Source organism: Crinia signifera, chromosome 5 (assembly GCF_055691185.1).
Source record: "Crinia signifera chromosome 5, ASM5569118v1, whole genome shotgun sequence".
In the NCBI taxonomy this organism is placed as follows: domain Eukaryota; kingdom Metazoa; phylum Chordata; class Amphibia; order Anura; family Myobatrachidae; genus Crinia; species Crinia signifera.
This window is the reverse complement of record NC_139221.1, coordinates 34,834,811-34,862,771: the sequence shown is the minus strand read 5'-3', so window position 1 is coordinate 34,862,771 and position 27,961 is coordinate 34,834,811. Positions and strand designations below refer to the sequence as shown.

General features: G+C 45.8%; 1 protein-coding gene and 1 long non-coding RNA gene across 5 annotated transcripts in view; one reads left to right on the top strand and one right to left on the bottom strand.

Moving 5' to 3' along the window:
* Positions 1 to 27,961, bottom strand: part of VPS13B (vacuolar protein sorting 13 homolog B) — a 790,826-nt gene that overhangs the window by 20,515 nt on the left and 742,350 nt on the right. For all 4 annotated transcript variants that reach the window (XM_083186988.1, XM_083186990.1, XM_083186987.1 and 1 more), the window contains exons 54-58: positions 26,145 to 26,344; positions 24,691 to 24,809; positions 21,138 to 21,961; positions 12,188 to 12,364; positions 9,669 to 9,839 (exon numbers count right to left, since the gene is read on the bottom strand). In XM_083186988.1, the coding sequence (XP_083043114.1) occupies positions 9,669 to 9,839; positions 12,188 to 12,364; positions 21,138 to 21,961; positions 24,691 to 24,809; positions 26,145 to 26,344 (1,491 nt within the window). The remainder of the gene's footprint in view (positions 1 to 9,668; positions 9,840 to 12,187; positions 12,365 to 21,137; positions 21,962 to 24,690; positions 24,810 to 26,144; positions 26,345 to 27,961) is intronic.
* Positions 10,030 to 27,827, top strand: LOC146080091 (uncharacterized). Its single transcript, XR_014474802.1, has 3 exons — positions 10,030 to 10,240; positions 23,791 to 23,920; positions 27,766 to 27,827. It is a non-coding gene; the product is annotated as an uncharacterized LOC146080091 (long non-coding RNA).

Genomic DNA, 27,961 nt, shown 5'->3' with positions numbered 1-27,961 from the left:
AGGGGCGAAACTAGAGCGTTGTGGGCCCCATAGCAAAATCTTGAAAGTGCCCCCCACCTTCTGTCTTGCAGCCTTTGTCACTACAATGCCCCTTATGGGGAGGAGAAAGAGAGGGGGGTAGAGAAAGAAGGTGTCGGGGGGGAGAGAGAGAAAAGGTGAGAGGAGTGAGGGAGGGAGAGAGGGAGGGAGGGAGGGAGGGAGGGGGGAGAGAGAGAGGGGGGGAGAGAGAGAGAGGGGGAGGGAGGGAGGGAGGGAGAGAGACAGACAGACAGACAGAGGGGGAAATTTACTTCACATGTGTAGAGTACACATCTTAGTAAATTTCCCCCAGAGAGAGGGTTTTCATGGAGAAAAGAGGGAATGAGAGAAAGCAAGAGACAATGGGGGTTATTCTGGTTCACTCGCAAAGGCACAATTCCTCTCTCATGGAGAAAACCATGCAGGTGGGGCAGATGTAACATGTGTAGAGGGAATTAGATTTGGGTGTTTTATTGTTTCTGTGCAGTGTAAATACTGGCTGCTTTATTTTTACACTGCAATATAGATATGTTTGAAATGCAAACCCCACCCAAATCTAATTCTCTGCACATGTTACATCAGCCCCACCTGCAGTGCACATGGCTTTGTCCATTAGAGAGTGATCGTGCCTTTGAGAGTGAACCAGAATAACCACCAAAGTCAGAGAAAGAGAGACTTAAGGGAGAGAAATAGAAGTTGGGGGAAGAGATCAGCAGAGAGACTCCTTGACTACAGAACAGGATGAGTGTGGAGGCATAGATGGACAGGGGAGCATGGACGGATGCACCGGGGCATGGGCGGACAGAGCACCATATGGGGGCATAGACGGGCGTTGGTGGCATTTACAGACAGATAAACAGACATTTGGGGGCAAAAACCGGCAGAGGTGGCATAGACAAAGAAACGGACGGATAGAGCACCGTATGCAGCTTTACATGGATGGACAGACTGAAGAGGGCAGATGGATGCACAAAGTACCATATGGGTGCATAGATGGACAGACGGATTGCGGGAGGTGGCATAAACAGACAGATGGACGGGAGGGGGAATCGTTGGACAGAAGGGAGGGGGGCATAGACGGACAGACAAGAGGGGCACAGACAGATTTTGGCAGAATTGACAGACAGCGTACCGTATGGTGGCATAGGGGGACCAACAGGAGGGGGCATAGGTGGACGGATGGGACAGGGATAGATAGATGGACTGGTGGGTGCAGATGTTATGGGGCCCAGCGGCTTAGGGGAGGCCTCGAAAGCAATCCCACTGTACCCGCTAAAAAAAAAATCCTTTTTTTTTAAAATGGACTGCTGCCGCGCAGGGTCCGGGCACAATATCAGTTACATAGAAACATAGAATTTGACGGCAGATAAGAACCACTTGGCCCATCTAGTCTGCCCCTTTTTTAAACATGTTACCTCAAACCATATTTGATCCTTATTTTTTTGTAAGGATATCAATATGACTATCCCAAGCATGTTTAAATTGTACTACTGTATTTGCGTCTACCACCTCTGATGGGAGGCTATTCCACTTATCTACTACTCTTTCTGTGAAGTAATTCTTCCTCACATTTCCCCTGAATCTTCCTCCCTCTAGTTTCAGTGCATGTCCTCGTGTTCTGCTGCTCCTCTTCCTGTGAAGAATGTCTCCCACCTGTACCTTGTTAAAGCCCTTGATATATTTGAAAGTTTCTATCATGTCCCCCCTTTCCCTTCTCTGCTCTAAAGTATACATATTAAGATCTTTTAGTCTTTCCTGGTACGTTTTGTGATGTAGGCCATGCACCATTTTAGTTGCCCTTCTTTGTACAGTCTCTAATGTATTTATATCCTTCTGGAGATATGGCCCCCAGAACTGAACACAATACTCTAGGTGAGGTCGTACCAATGACCTATACAGTGGCATTATTACTTCTTTCTTTCTACTGCTGATACCTCTCCCTATGCAACCAAGCATCTGACTTGCCTTCTTCATTGCTTTGTTACATTGCCTACCTGCCTTTAAGTCCCCTGAAATAGTGACACCTAGATCCCTCTCTTCCTCAGTAGTTTCCATTATAGTGCCATTTATACTATATTTAGTCTTTGGATTTTTGCAACCCAAGTGCATGATTTTGGCATTAAACTGTAGTTGCCATGCTCTTGACCATTCCTCTAATCTACCTAGATCATCAATCATTTGTTTTACCCCTCCTGGTGTGTCTACCCTGTTGCATACCTTTGTGTCATCTGCAAAAAGGCACATTTTACCCTCAATTCCATTTGCAATATCACCAATAAAGATATTAAAAAGCACTGGTCCAAGTACAGATCCCTGGGGTACTCCACTTGTAACCTTTCCCTCCTTTGACTGTACTCCGTTTACTACAACTCTCTGTTTTCTGTCCTGCAACCATGCTCTTATCCATTCAACTATCTTAGAATCCAATCCCAAGCTTTCAAGTTTATTTAACAGTCTGCGATGTGGGACAGTGTCAAAAGCCTTACTAAAGTCTAGATAAGCTACATCTACAGCCCCACCTTAATCTATTACTTTAGTCACCCAGTCAAAAAAGTCAATAAGATTTGTTTGACATGATCTTCCCCCAGTAAACCCATGCTGTTTTGGATCCTGTAAATTGCTGGTTTTGAGATATTCTACAACTCTTTCTTTTAAGAGTGTTTCCATCAATTTCCCTACTACTGATGTAAGGCTCACTGGTCGATAGTTGCTTACCTCTTCTTTGCTTCCACTTTTGTGCAGTGGGACTACATTCGCTGTTTTCCAGTCCTCTGGGATTACTCCAGTAGCTAGTGACTGGTTGAATAATTCTGTTATTGGTTTTACTAGCTCCCCTTTGAGCTCTTTTAGTATCCTTGGATGTATCCTATCTGGCCCCATTGATTTATCCACTTTCAGTTTTGAGAGTTCTGTGAGGACTTTCTCCTCTGTAAATGTACTTGTTTCTCCCTCAGTTTTCTGACTATACTTGCAACTTAATTGTGGCCCCTTCCCCTCTCTTTCAGCAGTGAATACTGAGCAGAAATAATTATTAATATTATCTGCTATTACATTGTCCCCCTCAAGAAAACTTCCACTATCTGTCTTTAGTCTTATTATTCCACTTTTTGTTTTTCTCCTTTCACTTATATACCTAAAAAAAGTTTTCCCCCCTTTACCCACTGATTGGGCCATTTTCTCTTCAGCCTGTGCTTTTGCACATTTGATTACCTTCTTAGCCTCCTTCTGTCTAACAAGATACACCTCTTTGTCCTCATTCTTCTGCGTCTTCTTAAATTTCTTAAAGGCCAACTTTTTTGCTTTCACAATACTTGCTACTTCTTTTGCAAACCACAATGGCTTCCTTTTTCGTGTGTTTTTCCTAACTCTTTTGACACAAAGTTCTGTTGCTTTTAGAATTGCACTTTTTAATTTTTCCCAATTATCCTGCACTCCTTCCAAGTTCCTCCACTCTGCCAAAGAATCCCTTACAGAGTTTCCCATCTCTACAAAATCAGCCTTCCTAAAATCTAACACCTTTGTTTTTGTGTGCGATGAGTCAGTCTCTGTCTTTATTTTGAACCATACTGCTTGATGGTCACTGGATCCCAGGTTTTCACCCACATTTATGTCAGATATTCTGTCACCATTTGTAAGTATTAAGTCTAATATTGCCTCCTTACGAGTGGGCTCCCTCACCAATTGCTGGAGGGATGCTCCTTGCAAGGAATTCAGCATGTCCCTACTTCTGGTGGAACTTGCAACAGGCAGCTCCCAGTTTACATCAGGTAGATTAAAGTCTCCCATGATTATCACCTCTCCTTTTAATGCCATTTTATTGATGTCCTGCAATAGGCTCTTGTCTAGTTCCTCTTCCTGACCTGGTGGTCTGTAGATCACCCCTATACGAAAAATCGCCTTCTCCCCTGTTTCTATGGTCACCCAAAGGGCCTCAGTTTTTTCTTCAATACTTTGTATTAGGTAGTCTTTATACTTTTTTTCACATATATTGCAACCCCTCCTCCAATTCTTCCCATTCTGTCCTTCCTAAATAAAGTATATCCTGGTATAGCTATGTCCCAGTCATGATTTTCATTGCACCATGTCTCTGTAATAGCCACAATATCCAGTTCATCCCTTGTCATTATGGCAATTAGTTCTGGGATTTTATTTCCTAAGCTTCTAGCATTTCTAGTTTTTGATTATATCTTTCTCTCCCAGTAGAAAAATAATAATTTTTGCTATTGCTCAGGGTGAGCATCGTGTGATCGTTACACAGTCAGGGAGAATCACAGAACACAGGAACATTTCCACCACGGGTTCTAGCAGAACAAGCCTGAGACAGAGAATTGCCCCATTCTAGCCACTGATAGAAGAGCTGCTTGTTTGTGTTTGAAAAGCACTTGAGTGGAGCGCAGATGTCACATAAACCTGGCAGAGGATCCTCAGTGAGTAATGAGACCCAGGGCGGGCTGATGTGCAAACTGCAGCTGCAGGCACATGTACACACAGCGGCAGCCCCTCTGTGGTGGACACATGTACACACAGCAGCCCCCTCTGTGCTGGACACATGTACACACAGCAGCCCCTCTGTGGTGGACACATGTACACACAGCAGCCCCTCTGTGCTGGACACATGTACACACAGCAGCCCCTCTGTGCTGGACACATGTACACACAGCAGCCCCTCTGTGCTGGACACATGTACACACAGCAGCCCCCTCTGTGCTGGACACATGTACACAGCGGCAGCCCCTCTGTGCTGGACACATGTACACAGCGGCAGCCCCTCTGTGCTGGACACATGTACCCACAGCAGCCCCTCTGTGCTGGACACATGTACACACAGCAGCCCCTCTGTGCTGGACACATGTACACACAGCAGCCCCTCTGTGCTGGACAGATGTACACACAGCAGCCCCTCTGTGCTGGACACATGTACACACAGCAGCCCCTCTGTGGTGGACACATGTACACACAGCAGCCCCTCTGTGCTGGACACATGTACACACAGCAGGCCCTCTGTGCTGGACACATGTACACACAGCAGCCCCTCTGTGCAGGACACATGTACACACAGCAGCCCCTCTGTGCTGGACAGATGTACACACAGCAGCCCCTCTGTGCTGGACAGCTGTACACACAGCAGCCCCTCTGTGCTGGACAGATGTACACACAGCAGCCCCCTCTGTGCTGGACACATGTACACACAGCAGCCCCTCTGTGGTGGACAGATGTACACACAGCAGCCCCCTCTGTGCTGGACACATGTACACACAGCAGCCCCTCTGTGCTGGACACATGTACACACAGCAGCCCCTCTGTGCTGGACACATGTACACACAGCAGCCCCTCTGTGCTGGACACATGTACACACAGCAGCCCCTCTGTGCTGGACACATGTACACACAGCAGGCCCTCTGTGCTGGACACATGTACACACAGCAGCCCCTCTGTGCTGGACACATGTACACACAGCAGCCCCTCTGTGCTGGACACATGTACACACAGCAGCCCCTCTGTGCTGGACACATGTACACACAGCAGCCCCTCTGTGCTGGACACATGTACACACAACAGCCCCTCTGTGCTGGACACATGTACACACAGCAGCCCCTCTGTGCTGGACACATGTACAAACAGCAGCCCCTCTGTGGTGGACACATGTACACACAGCAGCCCCTCTGTGCTGGACAGCTGTACACACAGCAGCCCCTCTGTGCTGGACAGATGTACACACAGCAGCCCCCTCTGTGCTGGACACATGTACACACAGCAGCCCCTCTGTGGTGGACAGATGTACACACAGCAGCCCCCTCTGTGCTGGACACATGTACACACAGCAGCCCCTCTGTGCTGGACACATGTACACACAGCAGCCCCTCTGTGCTGGACACATGTACACACAGCAGCCCCTCTGTGCTGGACACATGTACACACAGCAGCCCCTCTGTGCTGGACACATGTACACACAGCAGGCCCTCTGTGCTGGACACATGTACACACAGCAGCCCCTCTGTGCTGGACACATGTACACACAGCAGCCCCTCTGTGCTGGACACATGTACACACAGCAGCCCCTCTGTGCTGGACACATGTACACACAGCAGCCCCTCTGTGCTGGACACATGTACACACAGCAGCCCCTCTGTGCTGGACACATGTACAAACAGCAGCCCCTCTGTGGTGGACACATGTACACACAGCAGCCCCTCTGTGCTGGACACATGTACACACAGCACCCCTCTGTGCTGGACACATGTAAAAACAGCAGCCCCTTTGTGCTGGACAGATGTACAAACAGCAGCCCCTCTGTGGTGGACACATGTACACACAGCGGCAGCCCCTCTGTGGTGGATACACATGCACACACAACGGCCCCTCTGTGGTGGACACATATACACACAGCAGCCCCTTTGTGGTGGGGACACAAACACACACAGCAGCCCCTCTGTGGTGGACACACACACACACACAGCAGCCCCTCTGTGGTGGACACACACACACACAGCAGCCCCTCTGTGGTGGACACATGTACACACAGCAGCCCCTCTGTGGTGGACACACACACACAGCAGCCCCTCTGTGGTGGACACATGTACACACAGCAGCCCCTCTGTGGTGGACACATGTACACACAGCAGCTGAGAAGATATCCTTACAATTCATAAGGCTGACGGAACTTCAATGAATGTAACTCAAGGCTCGTGAATACTTTTATAATGACTCCGTGATGTCATTGGTTTCTCACAAACTGATAGCCCGCAACTAGTTCCGCCCACATAACGGAATGGTGTGTAGGTGACAGGAACACTTTCAATGAGATTATTTGGATGCATGTCTTACTCGGGGCTGCGATGGCCCCCCTGGCCATCGCAGCCCCGCAACTCCGTGATGTCATTGGTTTCTCACAAACTGATAGCCCGCAACTAGTTCCGCCCACATAATGGAATGGTGTGTAGGTGACAGGAACACTTTCAATGAGATTATTTGGATGCATGTCTTACTCGGGGCTGCGATGGCCCCCCTGGCCATCGCAGCCCCTGCTGACATCAGCTGCCTACCCTACCAACGGCCGGCAGTGCCTGTGTTTTCCAAGGCACTCCCAGAAAACTGTGGCGTTCCGCCCCCAAATGCCCAGCGCCTGTCGATCAACTTACGAATGGCCAGGGATGTTTTTATTTTGATAACCACTCAGCGATGGAGTCTGAATCAGGCCCAGAGTGTAGGATCTGCTTGTGTTAATTGGGATTTTTGTTACCTTCTATAGTTTCCTTCTGCCTTTAAGAAACATAATGGTGACAACTGACAAAATGATGTGGACATGTGCAGGGAGAAATGTATAACGTGATACAATATCAGCTGACGTTATGTGAGGGCTGGAACAAAAACCCACGAATAATAAAAGTCATGTAAAAACCCAGTCTCCTTATTAATGTGGTATAATATTGTCCCTTTAAATGATTTACAATTCTAAAAAAAGTTCTAATACTATTTTGGCCGCGTTCCCCAGCAATTGGCCACAACGTACGATACTAAACTCTGAATACTCTACTAATATTGTTTACTTTGCCTTTAGCCAAAATGGCTTTTATCCTATGCGTTAGAGCACTGGTTGTTAATACGCTCTGAGAATCACAGAACTTACTGTATATCATTTTATGGTAAAAAAAAAAAACACTTAGGGTACATCACTAACCCGCCGCAGTGAAACCATAAGCTGACCAGGAAGAGGGGAGAAAGACATGGCGTGTCCAAATCAGATCATCTCTGTGGGGTGTATTCAATGCTTTCTGCGAGCTGTGACAGCGAGCAGGGCTGCCTGCTTGCTGTCACAGCTCACAGGGTCAGTATTCAACTGACCCCTTGCACACGCCATTTCCCCCTCACTAGGTTTTTGGAGCGAGGGGGAAACGGCGTATGTGGCCGCTAAAACAGCGAGGCTCGTGGCTACATGCAGCGGGCTCCCTGCTTTAGCCGCGAGCCTTGCTGTTTGGCCGATTTCTCCGGCGCGTCGAATAAGGTGAGCAGCCGGCGTGGGGGTTAAACGGCGAGGATCTATTGTTTTAGGCAATCCCCGCCGTCTAACCCCCTCGCCAGCTGTATTGAATAAACCCCTGTGTGTGTGTACAATACATTAGTGGGTAACTTAATTTATACAGATTTCCTGCAAACAGGCTTCATAAATAGGCTCTTTTCTGTTGAGATATAGAAAAACTAATCTTGAGCATCATAACATGTAACAAAGCAATGCGGAAGGCCAGTCAGATGCTTGGTTGCATAATGAGAGGATCAGCAGTAGAAAGAAAGAATAATGCCACTGTATATGTCATTGGTACGACCTCATCTAGAGTACTGTGTTCAGTTCTGGAGGCCCTATCTCCAGAAGGATATAAATACATCATGCTCACCTAGTCTCCTGGAAGTTGCGGGAGGCTCTCGATTTATTGGGCAGTCTCCCACACCCCAGAAAGAGTGTCCGGCTATCCTGCATCCTACCAGCTTCCTAGTTTAAGTGTGATGGTGCCTAAGAACATTGGGCCTTATTCTAATTCACTCTTTCTGACAAAATCCTTCTTAGATGGACAAGACCATGTGCACTGCAGGTGGGGCAGATGTAATTTGTGCAGAGAATTAGATTTGGGTGGGGTTTTACTTCAAGGTGAGATCTATATTGCAGTGTAAAAATAAAGCAGCCAGTATTTACGCTGCACAGAAACAAAATAACTCACCCAAATCTAATGCTCTCTGCACGTTACATCTGCCCCCCTGCAGTGCACATGGTTTTGTCCATCTAAGAAGGATTTTGTCAGAAAGAGTGAACTAAAATAAGGCCCATGAGCACCCACAACCTAACTGCTGAAACATCTCTTTTTCAGGCTACTCCCAGAAAGCAGTCATTTAAAGCAGGTAACAATTATATACATTAGAGACTGAAGCAAAGAAGGGCAAATAAAATGGTGCATGGCCTACATCACAAAACTTACCCGGAAAGACTAAAAATCTCAATATGTATAGAATGGAGCAGAGAAGGGTGGGAGGTTCAGGGGAAATCTGAGGAGAAATTACCTCACAGAAAGGGTAGTGGACAAGTGGAATAGCCTCCCATCAGAGGTGGTAGAGGCTAAGGGCCTATATCGGACCTTTCAGGCGTCTGGTCTCCCTGAGCTCGCCTTAGGACAACTGTGTACTGGTTTGGCATGTGTACTGCCCCACCTGCCACTGTGCCCAGAGTGCGTCACATTATATATTTCTCTACAGTACTTCCCCTAACGCCCCACAGCTACTCACTGTCCCTTCACTTCCTGTCATACAATAACTATAATACACAAGGCATATGTGTATAAACTCCTGCAAATAATATTCAAAAACATACACGTGATAAAAATGATCACCTTAATATAAATAATTCCGGCTATAAAGCTCTAGCACCTGTATAGAAGAAAAAAACTTGGCCCTCCGTCTTACACTTTGGAATGAATAGTAAGATCCTTGCTGACTATTTATATCCTTATAATTTACAGTAAGAAGCCCATTATCCCACGTGTTTATTGAGCACAATTAGCACCGCTTCTCCTGTTTATGGCATGTATATTACCCCAAATACTTTGAGAATAAGACGGTTCTAGATTTCGTGTGTAAATGCCACAGAAGAGTTCAGGTTACATTACCCAATAGACTGATACCCAGACGGGACAGCCCCTGTCTCAAGCCTTCTCCGAGATTGTCTGGCAGCTGTCTTCTCCATTCCTCCTGCCTGTTGTAATGCTCTTCATCTAGAGACAGACGGTCCATGTTCCGTGCGAGACTAGTGGCCAGGTTAGTGAGGGACGTCAATGTACCTAGACACAACACAAAAATGAGCCACTCTCGTCCTTCAAAAACACCATCATTCATCTGTAATCCAGTACATTGCAATAAATGGAGAAGGAGTTTGTGCCAGAAATAAATATACATGTACAGTTATTAGAATTACCACCTTTCTGCCACTAGATGTCACTGTTTCTATATATTCTCACTGCATCTTTATAGTGCACATCCACTGAAGGGTGACTATTACACATCCATGCTGTAGGAGAAGCAACAGCCTCGGGTAGGATTTCTAACAGCCTGCAGGAATACTGATATATCCTTAATGTTTTCACATTTATCACGTGAAGCCGCATCTACAGCCAGCATCGCATTACTCCTGAGGGAGGGGTGTCAGCAGCAGATCAGTCTTTGGAAAGCTCCCACAGAAGAGGTATATTATAAGGAAGAATATATTGTGTATCGTATACTCACACGAGCTTACACTAGAACCCTTTTATTAAATATGGCAATGTAATGTTCCTGGTATGTGGGGGATTTTCCTGCTAGATGACCGCACAGAAATATTAATATTTCCAAATGGTGATTTATGCATTATTTTTATTACCTGTGCGCTCTATTATGGCAATAAAATCTCAGCTGTGGCTGGTTGCAGTGATCAGTCAGCGAGAGCATGTGTATGATGTGCTGATGGGATATATGTACCCCAAATCCCAGCGTTCCAGATCCAGAGTCACCACAGTAGTAACCATAGGTGTAAGCTTGTGACCAGGACACTGTTACCTCTTCATTTCTCTGTTAATAAACAGTCTTGTTTGATTACGGTCTATCCGCAGTCGTAATGCTCTATGGCATAAGCCGGTGCTGTATCTATAATACTAGGAACGGAATAGGCACATGCCATATATAAAAGGGTACGGATCATATAGTCGACACCACTAGGTCAACATACTGCAAGGTTGACACTAGTCTAGGTTGACAGGTCATTAGGTCGACATGGTCTAGGTTGGCAGTCAAAAGGTTGACATGGGGTTTCTCGCTGTTTTTTTACACAAATGTCGACACAGTCAACATGGACACAGGATTAAGTGCACCACTGTGCTTGCCATGCTTCGGGCATTCTCCCACCATGCCCTAGTGGATGGTAGGGCATGAAATACCGCCCGTCGGCACATGTCGGCTCAAAAAACAGTGAAAAACCCCATGTCGGCCTTTTGACTGTAGACCTAGACCATGTCGACCTAATATCCTGTTGACCTAGTCCCATGTCGACCTTGCAGTATGTCAACCTTGCAGTATGTAGACCTAGTGGTATCAATCTAATGACAGTCGATTATCTTTAGGTCGACCAACCGACCATATCCCATTTAAAGGTTGGTTGAAATGTTTATTTTGGCTCCACCACAGCTCCTGCATTGACACCCATCCCACAGTAACCCTGTGTACCCCCCCCCCCCCCCCCAAAAAAGAAAAAAAAACCATAAGGTACATTTTTCTTAGAAATCAAAACACGTATTCGCGCTGTAACCATGGAAGCCGGTCTGGACACAAACTTCGGTACAGAAAGGGGTTACTTCAAGTATGGATTACATTCTTTATAATGATTGCGGATTCATTTGCAAAACTGTAATAACAATAATTTCATTTTTATAGCGCTCTTTCTCCAGCAGGACTCAGGCAAATGACAGACACCAAAAGCATTGCACATAATACAGGAGATATAAGTAATACAGCAATTAACTGTATAGAGTTGGATTAACAACAGGGCAACCAGGGACGGTCGCCAAGGAACCGCCACACATAGCTGCATCACCTGCACTGTGGCATAATGTGAATGGGGGGGGTGCTACAGTGTGTTCACCACAATGGTGGTTCTGGGAGAGTTTACACATTACACTATATATTGGTAAGGGCCCCCACGCACCGCCGGCCATGGTACTTCAAAACAAATATATATGACTACAAGGATTTGGGTTCTAAAGTATTAGTGTATAAGCCAGGTTGTGACAGGTGAACAACAGCCACTTCACATGAGACTTCTCTCACACCCACAAGTATTACACAGGGCTTCTGGAAAACCATATTAATCTTTAAGTAACATTAAATACATAATTAAAATGTCATTTAAATATTTAGCAAAAGGTTCACATAGTTTTATTTGTGACTATGAAATATGGTTGTTCAGTAGCACTAGCGCAATATATATATAGCTGTATACCAGGGGTAGACAAACTGCAGCTCTGCAGATGCTGAGGCACTACACATCCCAGCATTCCCTGTCACAGTTTTACTGTTGGACCATATTCAAAATGTAGCAGGGCATGCTGGAATGTGTAGTTCCCACTGGTTGCTTACCCTACACTGCACAGTCATTATGTACCTTTGGAGATGTGTTTAACGAAGGACGTGGTTCCCCTGGAGACGCCGCTCACAAAAGCCCCAGGGCCTCGGGTGAGACCTTCGTATGGGAGACGGAAGAAGTCGGCAATGCCATTCCCAATGCTTCTGACCAGGCTTCCCGGACTTCCCAGAATGTCCAGAGATCCAACCACCCAGCCTAAGGAACGAGAACAGTTATATACAGAATATAATATCTATACATGCACATACAGTAAGACATACAGGAGTCACCCAAAGGTAAAAATCCCTAATCTACCTTCGTAACCACCAGATATATTGTAGCTAATGTATTAGGTGCCCAGTATTACGGTGACGTGGAGTATACGCATGATTTGTCCAATCCATAATCACAATCTGGACACAAACCAGCGATGCACGTCATGGGAAAAGCCACAATATCATTGCACTTGTGCTGGTTGTCCCCACTTGTCACTGTTGCTATATAATGTTCCAATTCTGTGATAGGACCTGTTCATAGCATAATCCCGGATACTGTACACACCAAATATTAAAATGATTTATTTAACAGAATCATTGAGCAATTTTATTGATCAGTTCTTCCCAAACTCAGTCCCCAGAGCTGCCTAACAGTCCTGGCAATAAGGATATTCTAACCTGGGTATAGGTGGCTAAATTCGTACCTGTGTCAATTTAACCCTTTGTGAGTGCCAAGTGAATTTGTCAAAATAGGTGTGACAATTGCCGAGCAAACTTTTTTATTCAGCAAAATGACCTGTAATGTTCACCTCATAAGGAAATAGAATATATTTTTTTTACACATTTTTTTTAATTTGAATTTATATAACAAATGTGAGACGCTGGCATTTTTAGTGGATATTTTGCACATCTCAAACAGAGATATTGGCACTCAAAGGATTAAATGAACAACCTGGTCTCAATCCCTAAAACCTGGACTGTAAGGGAGCTTTGAGGACATAGATTTGGAAACACTAGTCTATACAGTACTGTATGTCTGAATTTCTATTTTCTAAGGCTCTTTTGGGGCTACATTGGTGTACATGTCTTTTCACTCCTTTTTTTGGGGTTGACAAATACATTTGTACCTTTGACAGCAGTCTGATGTGTTAAAAGTACCTGATTGTATTGTAAAAATACTGCACTTGATTTATTGTCGGTTACACTGCTCAGCCGCAACCTGGCAACTGCGCTACTGCACGTGCAACCGCTTCACTAATAGTTATGCTACTTATGGGACTAGGGAGCGAGCGGGGCGCAACATTTGGAAATGGTGGTAATGCGGCAAAAACCGTAGGCTCGGATAGGATATACACCCCATGATAGATCCGTCTGTTTATTCCAAGATTGACGCTGACCTCATGTTTCACTGTACCTTGTTGTTCTGCCTCTAAACTAGTCATCAACACGCCGATGTGTATTATATTGGATGAATGCGAGAATAACGCATCCAGAATCCCATTTATGACAATTACCAGACTTCTTTACAGAGAAACTGGACACGCTACCAAGGTCATCTGTACGTGGTGATGCAAATTTACCCGATTATCCCACCTCACTTTTGGGAATCAATTTATCAACAGTTTACAGTACAGCTGGCCCAGAAGTAGTTGTTTTCCCCTAAATTTGACACGTTTGTGTCTCTGGTTGCTGAGTGACGACATATTGGCGCGGTGTACGCTTCTCCTTTACAATACAGGATCCTGGTCCCTACTGTATCGCCCTGTCAGCTGCCGCTTAACTAAGGCTCTCAAAATTTCTACACCTCAACAAAACAGCTCAGGCCCAGATGAGGTGAGAGGCTTTCTAAACAGCAGCTAGTGGGCTGGATAGTGAAAGGAGTGAGGGTCATTAAATCATTTTATTTTTATTATCCTCAAAAAGGTCAGCAACTTAAACTGTTACTGAATGTGATGGTAAAATGTATGTCATGCTACTTTCAAAACATGCCTATCTATTCCTCTTCTACCAGTGAAGCCTATAACACTGGTAAGCAAATTCCGCCTAGAACGCTGGTAACTCACGCCGCCTAGAACGCTGGTATCGCACGCCGTCTAGAACGCTGGTAGCCCACGCCGCCTAGAACGCTAGTAGCCCACGCCGCCTAGAATGCTGGTAGCCCACGCCGCCTAGAACGCTGGTAGCCCACGCCGCCTAGAACGCTGGTAGCCCACGCCGCCTAGAACGCTGGTAGCCCACGCCGCCTAGAACGCTGGTAGCCCACGCCACCAAGAACGCTAGCAGCCCACGCTGCCTAGAATGCTGGTAGCCCACGCCGCCTAGAACGCTGGTATCGCACGCCGCCTAGAACACTGGTATCGCACGCCGCCTAGAACGCTGGTATCGCACGCCGCCTAGAACGCTGGTAGCCCACGCCGCCTAGAACGCTGGTAGCCCACGCCACCTAGAACGCTAGTAGCCCACGCCGCCTAGAACGCTGGTAGCCCACGCCGCCTAGAACGCTGGTAGCCCACGCCGCCTAGAACGCTGGTAGCCCACGCCGCCTAGAACGCTGGTAGCCCACGCCGCCTAGAACGCTGGTAGCCCACGCCGCCTAGAACGCTGGTAGCCCACGCCGCCTAGAACGCTGGTAGCCCACGCCGCCTAGAATGCTGGCAGCCCACGCCGCTTAGAACGCTGGTAGCCCATGCCACCAAGAACGCTGGTAGCCCATGCCACCAAGAACGCTGGTAGCCCACGCCACCAAGAACGCTAGCAGCCCACGCTGCCTAGAATGCTGGCAGCGCACGCTGCCTAGAATGCTGGTAGCCCACGCTGCCTAGAACGCTGCCAGCCCACGCTGCCTAGAACGCTGGCAGCCCACGCAGCCTAGAATGCTGATAGAGCACAATGCCTAGAACGCTGGTCACCCACGCTGCCTAGAACGCTGGCAGCCCACACTGCCTAGAATGCTGGTAGCCCACGCCACCTAGAATGCTGATAGAGCACGATACCTGGTCTTTCACAGCTGGGCCTTTTGGGTGAACTCTATGGTACAGGAGCTTCATCAAACGTTCTAATAAAGAGGACAAGTGTCTGTGTTGCCCATAGCAACTAATCCGGTTCTAGTAAATTCTTTAAAATTTCAAAAGGAATGTGATTGGCGAACACATCTACTGTATGTCGGCAGGTGTATACTGCAGACTCTCCGCTGAACTTGGAGGCTATGTCTCTCCCTTTACTTTCTTTGTATTACCCCTGTTGAAAAATCTTTAAAAATTACTGGAAAAAAAACCTGCTGGGACAATGGATGATTATTAATGGGACAAAACTGTAGTTGTTTTTAAGAAGTCCCCTAGATTTCTTGACTATATCTGGAACTACATGAATTCTTCTTGTAGGGTCACTGGTTCCAGCAGTAATTCTTGTGCTCCATAGCTCTGGAATTCTCTATCAGACTTGCCGCCTCCCTACAAAACTTTAAACAGGTCCTCAAGACCCACTTCTTCGTTAAATCTAACCAATTCTCATTATAAAATTATGATCATGCTCACTTCGACCCCTGCTGTGTCACCTTCCGGTTAGATTGTAAGCTCTCACGAGCAGGGCCCTCTCTCCTCATGTGCTTCTCTAAGAATACTGCATACTGTATCTTTGTGACTGGTAAAATAGCGTCATTGTCCGCTACTGCAACTGTCTCTTATTTACCATGTACTTGTCCTAACTTGTATTTGTACTGTCAATCACTGTTCTCTTGTATTTTTGCTCATCTATGTGGCGCTGCGGAACCCTTGTTACGCCATATAAATAAACGATAATAATAACAATCCTGCCCCCATACACCGGGTCCTACTGCAGTAATGCTATGAAGGGAGTGGAGACTCCTTGCTGTATCAATCCCTTCTGTACTTCCACAAGAACATGTGATACAGGGAATGATGTGTGTTCCCCTTGTTGGTGGGATGATAGGCGTTGGGGGAAGATAAGCAGGAGCACTCATCTGTTTACATGCGGTGTGCAGGAACGCGAGTCCTGCCATGTGTCAGCACACTGACTTCTGCAATGTATTGTGAAACGTTCTACAGTTTGGGAATAGTATTAGTAGCGTATTTACATAAGGCCACCTGCAATATAGGTTAGACACAATCACTGCAGTAAGCAGCAGGATGATAGAAAAAAAATGGCTTCCTCTAAAAAAAAAACCCCCAAAACCTATTTCTGCCAAATAACTGTTTTATTTCACCTCCATTCGGTTAGAACAGGGACATCCTCCTGCTGATTAGCTCTGTTACTAGTGTTTTAAAGCAGATTGGTTTTGGCAGGGTCACTTTAGGATGGATAAAACCATCTGACCGGTGGGCGTTCCACCTTAGATCACGGCTATACCGTACGTTTCTCTCCTTGTGCTATAGGTTGTTCCAGCCCCTTGTGAAACGCTGCTCGCGCTCGTTCCAAGAGCTGAGATGTCTATTAGGAAAGAGAAGGAATGTTGTGTATCTGTTTTAGTTTTCTACTTAACCAGTGTCTTAGACAATTATGCCTCATTAGGGACCTGGCACGCACCCATGTCTGCTTTGTCTCAGCTGCGCTAACCATCCCTGTGTCCTGCAGAGACTCCTCTATTGTGATCTCTTGTTCTCAGACACGACCGCAAGATGCAATGATCTCAGTACAGAGAAGTATGTTAATGTACTGCTGGTTTTTATTCAGCAACAAAATAATTTGTTACAAATTGGTTTTAGTTTCCTGCATTTTTTTTATTTTTTTTCAATTCTGGCCATGTACGTTTCTGTAAAACCTCATATATTAGGCTATTGAGGGGACCAAGTAGCTGTCACAGATGTTTTAAAGTTACATTGCGGGTTGCAGACAGGATGAAGCACCAGGTCTTTGGTCTCCAGCCATGGATCAGTCACAGCTGCCTTGTACCATTCAGCAAAGGTGGGACCCAAAGCTATTGTACTGTAGCTATGCTAATTACATGACTAAGGGGGAGGCGCTAGGTATGTAAATTACCTGCGGTGCTAAGGAGGAGTCTTATGGTCCCTCCATTACCAAGTGCCAGGTGGGGCTCAGCAATCTGAACTATACTCCTTGTATAACCACAGCAAAACCCCGGGGTGGCAGATCAGTGTAAAAAAGTTAACAAGGGTACAGTGACCTGGGAATCCAACCCTGCCAGCTACACGGGTTGCTCAGAAATGAACTCTGGTTACAGGGTGTCGTCCAATCGATGTTCCTGTTCACTGCATAGGGAAAGCCACATTCCCGAGAACCTCCAGGCACCAGCTGTGGTTACCCCCGGCAATATCCCGGGTCCAGATTGCGGTGTGAACGAGGGGTGTGAAATAAAATGCTACTGTATTACCGTTTTTTTCATGCCAAACAAATGTATATGGGGGACGGAACCTATTGGGCCCAATGCCCTCATATCCCCCTTGACCTTACACCTCTGGTTAGGAGCTGCAATTGCATCTTTAGGGCACCTTCAGTTCTACCGAAAACTTACCTACTATTAGCTGCTATCAATGCCCTGCCTCTGCTGGAAAATGCCGCAACCTGCATCACGCAGCAAAGGCAGGGCTAGAATGATGATGGAGATGCTGCTCTCTTGGGTGTTCTTGGTCAACAAAATTCAGGCCCCTCAGAGACATTCCCAAATAGAGTAGACAAGTGTGCTCTATATATTAGCATTCAGTGTCCTCCTCTGTAAATACACATTATTTTTGCCCTTCATGCCGCCACCACCAGGAAACTCCCAGTGAAACGCGGGAAGAGATTTGGGTCGCCAAGTTACAGTCTAGAAAACATATTTCCTTATAATTACTTTACTGCTGTCTAAAAATGAACGATAGCATTGTTATAAATGTAATGAAAGAAATATTAGGGTCTAGCACAACATCATAATTACATTTACAGATGTTATGTGAAGCTTGGGCCACCATTAGACGTGTCTGCTCCAGTGGCCTGGACGTTGTGTCTTGGCATTTCCCGAGGCATGCTGGGACTTTGTGGGCCCCGCCAACAGATACTGGACAGAAAGCAGGTTCACTTCTACCCAATGCCAGGGTATTTCCCATGAAGGCTGTATGTGTGTGCTGTTGTGGCTGAGGCCTACACCACCAATAATGAGCTGCAAATGATCTATACCAGTGGTGTCAAACCCAAGCTGTTGTGGAACTACACATCCCAGCATGCATTGCCACCGATTTTATATAATGGTTTGCTAAACTGTGGCAGGGCATGTTGGGAAATGTAGTTCCACAACAGCTGGGGGGCCATGAGTTTGACACCACTGACTATGGTAGTATTTTAGTAGACAGGGGAAGTTACACTTTTGGCACCTAGATGAAGATATCGGAGTTGCGTTGATGAATTGTTGGAAATCTCTCGGAGATGGAATGGATAAAGCTTGCTGCTCCATAGGTGCACTCATTCCAGTGAGGGCAGGGGTGCCGAGAGAGGGGGGGAGCAGGTACAATTTACCCGGGCCCGGGCCTGTCAGGGGGGCCCTGGTCTGGACACACAGGTTTTTTTTTTATTTGGTGGCAAGTACCCCTAACATGACCCATTCCATTAGGTACAAAATGCTCTGTTCCTGGACTTCCCTGACAGTGGTAATTACAGAGGTTGGACTCCAGCACAGTCCAAAAAGAGGGGCAGTCACATCAACTGCCAGTGAGTCCAGGACAGTGATGCTTGGGGTGGCAGTATATGTGACCCCCCCTTTTTGAATATTGGACTGTGCTGCAGGCTCACATCTGTAATTGCCACTGGCAGGGAAGTCCAGGAACAGAGCATTTTGTACCTAATGAAATGGGCCATGTTGGAGGGTATGTGTAAATCCTTTGCAAAGAGCATGTAACCCCTGGCAGAGCATGTTAACCCCTGGCAGAGCATGTAAATCAGGGCAGACAGGTTAATCCCTGTCACAGAATGTTAACCCCTGGCAGAACATGTTAACTTCTTAATATGCAATGAGCATTATGGTGTGTGGCATAACGTGTAATGAGCATTATGGCATGTGGTATAATATGTAATGGGTGTGTGACATGTGTAATAGACATTACAGTGTAAATTTTTGTACGTGTATCCACCTTGGAAACAGTGGCGTAACACAAGGTCCGCAGAGTGTGCGGGGATCTCCACCCGTGGGGGCCCCAGGAAGTTGTTGTACCGGGGCCCAGAATTTCTCTTGGCGGCCCTGAGTGAGGGAGGGGAAGGGGGTTAAAGTCAAAACTATTAGGAGCCTGTCTGATCTGATCAGACTTCAAGCTAAATTCCATTAATGTGTGTGAAAATCAAGGTTTAACATTAATTGGATCAGTGACCCGTAACTTGGTCCAGCATGATGGTACTAAACATAATACTTTGCTAATTAAGGACATTTCTACACCATTGATCTCTGGGCACCACATGCTTGTCAGGTTAGCTCCAGTCACAGGGAAACCTGACATCTGTGAACAAAAACCCAACTCCGATACCATAGGAGTGTAAACGCTACACTCCATCCGTAAGATATTAACAAGGGATTAGAAAGGCTTCCACAAATATGTTAATTGAGAGGATCTGTACATGATCCTATATCAGGTGACCCTGGGCCTTTCTTTGGTTTAAAGGGGAACGACACCCAAACTGGGAATTTCACTTCATTTTTTAGTGTCTCGATAAACTGGTCCGCCCACATTTATTAGGGTTTATCCAGGGGGGTGTACCCACAATCTGCGTGTTGTGTAAGGGTGGATTTAAGGCCTAATGCTGGCCACACATCAGACCAACTTTCCTCCAACCATCCAACTAGTTGGTTGGTTGGACTGAAAATCTGGTACTGTATGGGGGCAACTGCCAATAAGCAATTTGCTCACAAACTCAGGAGAATGGACAAAAACCTTCAGTGAAATTGTTTAAATCAAACAGATACATTGGCTGAGTGTCAGTTGTTGTCCATTTTCAGATTTGGCAAACAAATGACTTAGTTACAAATTCCATTTGCTCCTCTTCAGTACCAGGTTTTTATTCCATCCAACCAACTAGTTGGATGGTTGGAGGAAAGTTGGTCTGAAGTGTGGCCGGCATAAGGCAGGCATGTCCAACGTTGGCCCTCCAGATGTTGTGAAACTACACATCCCAGCATGCTTTGCAATAGTTTTAGCATTCTCTAATAGCAAAACTGTGGCAAAGCATGTTGGGATGTGTAGTTTCACAACATCTGGAGGGCCAACGTTAGACATGCCTGGCCTAAGGCAAAAGTCAGATTGCTGGGATACTGTGCACTGCTACAGCTTGACGGGTCAATGATTAAAAGGTAATTATACACAATCGCTGATATAATTCTGGACAGAATATCAAATTTAAAACAATGACATTCTTAAAACGCAAACCAGTAGCAGCCATAGGGCGTATTCAATTTGTGCCGATATTTTCAGACAGGGGAAAAAGCGGCACTCACCTATTCAATCCTGCCATTAGCGAGAGCATTGATGGGTGTCAGATCCGGCTTTTTCAAAAAGTTGTATCTGTTTTGTCGGAAATGGCCGCGGTTGTCGAATTCGCGGCCGTTTTTTTGGACAATCTGCGACCGTTTTTTCGACGCTCAGCCACTCAACAGCAAGAACAATGAAATCCGACTGTCGAGTCAGCGTTGGATCAGACGAAAAAAGGGCCTGGGATTCCGACAGTCGTAATTCCGGTTTGAATACCCAAAATCATCCCAAAAATATTAAATTCTAACAACTACAGTGTTCATTCTAGCACCCTGCATCTTCCATAACCTGTTTCCTCTTACCTGCCTGGGGTGTCGCTCACTGCTGTGATGCTTCTAACACTGATCTGGTCTGCATATCAATGCTGAGATACAGACCACCCTGTGCTAGAAGCCCCACAGCGAAACCCCAGGTAGAGAAGAACTGTAACTGTAAATATAGATACCGTTTTATTTCTGCCGTTCTTTGTACACAAGAAGTCACTGTAGCAAGATACATTCCAATTCCAGCACGGCAAAGCAGAGTACCCACCTGCTCGGAAGAGGGCACCAGCGGCATAATGCATGGCTAGGCTGTGTATCAGCTGCCTGGCAGTGGTGAAGATCGGGCCGCGCTCATACATGGAGAAGGATAACGGCGTGTGATCGGAGGCGATGTAGAGCTTCAGGGACGCGTGGATGCTGACCAACAGATTCACCGGTTGCACGGTTAGCTTACGGAGCTTCACCGGGCTGACCAGGGCTAAGGCATGCTGCCGTACTTGCTCCGGTAGTATCAGAGGGAAAGGTCCGGAGTTACTGACTTGGTATTGCAGCATTTTGTTGTCTGGAAGATAAGTGTCAAACAGTGTTTTTACATAGTAGACAAATGTGTCCTCCACATAAACGCGGGATGGCTTCAAATCGAAGCTTAACTCATTCAAATCATAGACATCTTGCTCTACGGAGAGAGTGATGAAAAGTTTGAGATAGGAAGCCTCCTTGTATTCTTCTAGATCTTTGGTGGACAGGTAGAGAATGACGGTTTTTGGCCATTTGGCACATTCGCTTCTCTCTTCTTGGCAAACCAGAACGGGGAAATGGAAGTGGGATTTGCTGTACAGTTGGTTGTCCAGTTGCAAATCTCCGCAGTATACCTCTAGGCTGTAGAACGTGGGCATGCCACAAGTAATGTCTGTCTGTATGTCCCAACACGACTGTCTGACGTAGCAGTTGACCGGCGACAGGTGAAGATACACGTTATCCAACGTCAACCGTATGAGTTCAGATGATGTCTTGTAATTTGTGACGTCATCAAAAATCCCCACGCTGAGCTGGGAGACAAAGACTCTGAACAGCATTCCCTGACTTCGAGCCCTGTGCAGAATAAAATTAATGTTATACCATTCATGAGATAAATTATACGCAAATGTCAGACATGAGAATTCAGGGCTCAGTCTCAAAATGTGTTCTTGCCTTTATATTTTTAAGTTAAGGCCAACCGACAAAAAACACCATGTCAATTGGTAATATTGGGGCAGATGTATTAAGCCTTAACAAGAGATAAATTCAAGTGTGATAAGGAGAGATAAACGTCCAGCCAATCAGCTCCTTACTGACTTTTTTCAAACACAACACTTTTTTCAAACACAACATGGCAGTTGGCAGGTGATTGGCTGGACGTTTATCTCTTTTTATCAAACTTGCATTTATCTTTTGTTAAAGCTTAATACATCTGCCCCATTTTCTGAAATGTTGCAACAATCTCTGCTCAATCCCTAAAAGTTTGGGAGGTGAAAGAGTAACTTACTTTGAAATACAGTGCAAATACAGTGCAATAGGAGTAATCTCCAGATGGCGGTTCCATACTATGAAGCTTGGGCATTGGACTATTGCTGTGGCTAGCTAATACTACACTGAGGTCTACAGTCATTAGGTCGACCCCACTAGGTCGACTGGCAGGAAGGTCGACCTGACTTAAGGTCGACATGGGCCAAGGTCGACATGACTTAAGGTCGAATTTACATAAAGGTCGACATGAGGAAGGTCGACTGGTCATAAGGTCGAAATGGGGTTTTTCACTGTTTTTTGAGCCGACAGGCGGTATTTCATGCCCTACCATCCACTAGGGCGAGCGAAGCGAGCGATGCGGGGGTCCGATTCTCATTGTGTCGACATTCGGATAAAAAAACAGTGAAAAACCCACGTCGACCTTATGACCAGTCGACATTCCTCATGTCGACCTTTATGCAAATTCGACCTTAAGTCATGTCGACCTTGGCCCATGTCGACCTTAAATCAGGTCGACCTTCCAGCCAGTCGACCTAATGGGGTCGACCTAATGATTGTAGACCTAAGTTCATTCTGACAGATGTACCGATTCCACTGAGCCATAAAGAACTGGCAATTTAATACAGTCCTTCTCCTTCAGCATATTTTGTTTTATATAAAATGAACAATTTAAAGTAATAACCTATAAAAATAAATTTTAAATGGCTATTTTGCAAAAAAAAAAAAAATATTAATACACACACACACACACACACACACACACACACACCATTTACTATATACACGATCTAGCAGTGTGCAGAATATACCTGTCCTGAACCTCTGGCCATCTTTTATGGTTGGCCAATTGAGACTTTGGTCATGCTTTAGGGCAGGGGTTCCCAATCTTTTTTGAATCACGGCACCCTAGAGAGTATCTGAGTTTTTTCACGGCACCCCTATGCCTCCAAAAAATTTAATTAGATTAGGTTTATATGCGACCCTTAGGGTCAGTTATGTGGTAAAGGGCAGGATTAGCATCTGTTTGTACACATATTATGATTGGCAGCCACCAGCACTGGTTTTGCCCATAAAAAATGAACCATAAATAATTTGAATTGGTCCTGTACCACCAACCTGGGGCACCCCTGCAAGTGTCCTGAGGCACTCCAGGGAGCCACGGCACACAGTTTGGGAACCACTGCTTTAGGGATAAGATATGCACTAAGTATACAAGAATCCATTTGCAATAGTTAGCTCAAGCTCAAAGATGTGTGGTCTGTGCCATAAAGGCATGGACTACTGCTAGAACCAGACTTCAAAGATTATCATTATTATTCCTTATTATTACAGTAGGCATATTATCGATTAATTGTATAGTGCCCAATGTTGCAGAGACTCTTTAATCATGCACATGAATCTCTGTCCAATCACAGTTGACGTCCTTTGCCCCTTACAACATGGTCCTACACAACAGAGACATTTATCAGAAGCCAGATATTGTACTTTGGGGGTGTCAGAGGAAACCGGGGCACCCGGAATCCCATGGCGAGAGATGAGAGGCAGGTAAGTTCTGTATACTGTAGATACTGTTACAGTGTATATAGAAACTAATAAAGATACGGTATCTATACAAAATGACTAGCAATACCTGTGCTACAGCTCTGTTTAAAAAGAAATAACTGAGTGTTGGCTACCTTGTAAAACATTGGCTACTCTCCAATTCACGATGACAACCAGCCAGCGGCTTGCTACTCTATGTACAATATGGCTGTTAGCCACCGGACGAGCTGCAGCGTGCAATCGCTAGTGCTGGGCTGATCATTCTTCAGTGATAAAACTGCCAGTAAAGGTGAAGTGTCAAATTGTATAGTTACACTGTTATGGGGCCTACACACAGGGTGTGGCCCCACACGTCGGTATCCCCAGGCGATTAATATCTAGCATGCTGGATCAATCTATAATCGCTGGCCACAGCCAGTGGTCTCACCGGAGAACACTGGCCCCGACAGATCGCTCAGCACACAGCGCTCACTGTGTGCTGAGCCATCTTGCTGAGTGTTCTATGCGATCCAGCACCACTCAGAACGCTCAGCAGTCTCCCAGTGTGTAGACTCCTTTACTCTGGAAATAAACTGTGGGTTTAACACTCACACGTCTGCAACCAATAAAATCACTAGAAACCAGTGACCTCATTCATGCGCCTTACGTATACATACTGTATTCCTAAGACTCTGGGTTCCACGTTGGACTGCAGTGTAGCGGTCACCACCGAGTGTAGGTGACAAATGTAATCGTGTGTACAACCGTTGCGCCCCCCCCCCCATTACACATACCTGTTGAGACTCGTTAATACAGGGCCAGTCCTTCCTTCTGGTGCTAGGGTGATTATTATAGCCCCGCAATGCTGAACCACATCCACGTACACGTAACCATACCCGGTAAGAAAGACTACCTAGAAAAACAATAAATAACATATATAAGTGTCACATCGCGCCATGTAGAGGAATTCCACTGTAAAAATTCAGAAGCACGTTCTGTCCACAGGATAAAGCACATGCTGTTAATCTTTCGAGGCAGTATCCCCGTAGATTGCTGACAGGCTTCTGAAATGTCACAAATAATGTACATTTATTTTGTTTGATGGCCCCTGCGCTGCAGTTCTCAGCGAGGCCGGACAGATAAAGCAAGAGAGTTTCTCAATGCAAACACATGTATGGCTCAGACATGTTATACCAGATGGTAAGAACAAATCTGACTGTCCACATGACAAGAGCTGCTGTCATCCTGCAAAACCAATGCACATAATATTACTGCAGTGTTTTATTGCTGGGACAATGAAATAAATATTACTAGAAATTAGAGGAAAGGTCTCCCCGGATTCCTGTGCGTGTCTGCTGCAATGATATACACCATGCCACATTGTAGTGCACTTTTGTCCTTAAGCTCTTAATGACTGGAGGAGTTTTATAAATACATGAAGTAGCACAGGCACCATGTTAGTGGAGACCTGCCTATGTACGGTGGACTATGGCGCCGCGCCGTAGTCTACTCACCTATGCGTGAGAGAGGTGTGGCCTGTAAGCGAACCCTTCCCTCGCTACAGCCACTCCAGCTTACACTAAGCGGCAGAAGCAGATTTTCTACAAGGCAACCTGGGTGCCTGCCTAGAGCCCGGCAGGTCCCAAAAATATATCCTGGCAGTCCAAAATGTTCCCAGAAGAGCATTGTGTGACTACTGTGTGACATCATGACATCACATGACCTGCCCACACTACCAAACTCCCTTTGATATTCTTTGATAGGATAAAACCTATTTGACACACAAAATGGTCTCATCCACAGTATGTGGGCAGTCGGGTTACTGTAAATGTGACACAGGTATTAAGGCTACTTCCAAAAGACCTAGAGCCGATGGTCACACAGCCGAGCATTTATAAGACTGTACATGCGCCAAGATACTCTATCGATGTCGGCTGCAATCAGAAGCAAAAATATAGTCCTATGGATTGTTTGAGGGGGGCCCCAAACTGGTATCTTTCCTAGGGCCCCAGGAGGTCTAAATCCACTTGGGGATCCGCAGGTGTGCCTCTTACCAGCTAAATGGTAAGAGGCATACATGAGTATATATATAAAACCTTCTAAAGAGGACATTATTTCCCATAGACGGAACCAATCACACTCCAGCTATTTTACATAAAATTCTAACAAACATCTGATTGGTTGCTATTTGCAACATCTTGTCATCTTTATAAGGTGTGACCAATGTGCCCCTGCATGTCTCTGTTACCTGTGTACCCTGGCTGTTGATATCGATCAAGTCGCTCCATTCCGCCGATGACTCCTCGCACGCTACCACTTTCAGATAGACCCCAGGAAGGCAATCTTTGGTCTTGCAGTCGGGGAAGCTGGACACTTGATGATACATTTCATGATGAACTGAACATTCAGCCGGGATTTTTCTGCAATAAACCTCAAACTTTGGAGTTTCTGGGGGGAAAAAAATATTACATTTTTTTCAAAAAGGTATAATTGAAAAGCTGTAGGACAAGGTTATCGGAGGCATAGCCCACAGTGCCGCCGGGGAAAGTGAGGCCATATGACGGAGTATGGTTATGTATACTAGTCATAGGCCGCTGAGTCTGGCTGCCACTAGACACAACATTATTAGCCCCTCCCCCATAGAATGGAATGTGCCTCCTTATACTATAGACAAGTGGATCTCAACCTCAGTCCTCAAGGACCCCCAACAGTGCAGGTTTTCCAGGTCTCTACACACAATCAAAGGTGAAATAATTAGCTCCACCTGTGATCTTTTTAAATGTGTCAGTGACTATTGAGTGCACCTGTTCACCTGCTGGGTGACCTGGAAAATGTGCACTGTTGGGGGTACTTGAGGACCAGGGTTGAGAACCACTGCTATAGACTATAATGTGCCTCTCCCTCTTCATAGTATAGAACAGTGGTTCCCAACCCTGGTCCTCAAGTATCCCCAACAGTGCACGTTTTCCAGATCACCCGGCAGGTGCACTCATTATTCAGACACATTTTAAAAGATCCACAGGTGGAGCTAATTATGTCACCTGTGGTTCTGTGTGGAGACCTGCAAAACATGCACTGTTGGGGGTACTTGAGGACCAGGGTTGGAAACCACTGGTATAGAATATAATGAGCCTCTTCCACCTATTGGGGCCCATTTACTAACAGTGGGGCAGATGTATTAAGCCTGGAGAAGAGATAAAGTGAAAGGAGATAAAGCACCATCCAATGAACTGTGTTTGCAAATGACAGCTGGGAGTTAATTGGCTGGTGCGTTATCTCCTACCACTTTATCTCTACTTTATCTCTTCACCAAGCTTAATACATCTGCCCCACTATTTTTACTAAAATAATGTGAAGAGGGGTGTTTTTACACCCTTTTCCCATTATTTAAGTTTCATCTAAATATACCAAAGGCTTTTGGAGCAGTTTTCATGAAAAACTGCTCCTAACCCTTCACTTCACATTTCTAGTGAGCAGATCGCATGTCCCATACTTGGGAAAAGTGATCCCCACTTCCTCCCCCGCCGGTCCCCCTCGCCGTTGTCCCGGAGATGTGGCGCCGGTCAGCAGCGCAATGTATGGCTGCGCATATTAGTATACCACTTAGTATGGTAGGAAAACTTTCGCTCATGTTTCTGCACTTTCCAATGGGGTGCAAGGAAAAGGTGGAAAGGTAATAACTGTGTCTGAAAGCTCTAAGCACATTGCTGGGAATGAAACCATTCCCTATGTAGCGGTCAGTAGAATTATCCAGCATTCAGGATTAGGGTTTATAAAATTTTCCTTCTGAGAATGTTACCGAGGTAAAAGAACGTCAAAATGATGGCTCAGTCCCTATCTGCTCCTACCTCCAATCTCTGTCTCCACAGCTCCCTCTGTCCATAACAAAGAAGTTTGAAACAGATCACTCTGATTTCACTTTCTGTTAAGAAGCAATTTGGTCCATCTAGGGCTTCTAGTGGTCACTAGCAATACTACACCTCAGAGGTGAGGAGTACTTAGCCTTTTACATATATACAGTAGATTACAGTATTGATGTGTAAATATGTATCATTACCATTCTGA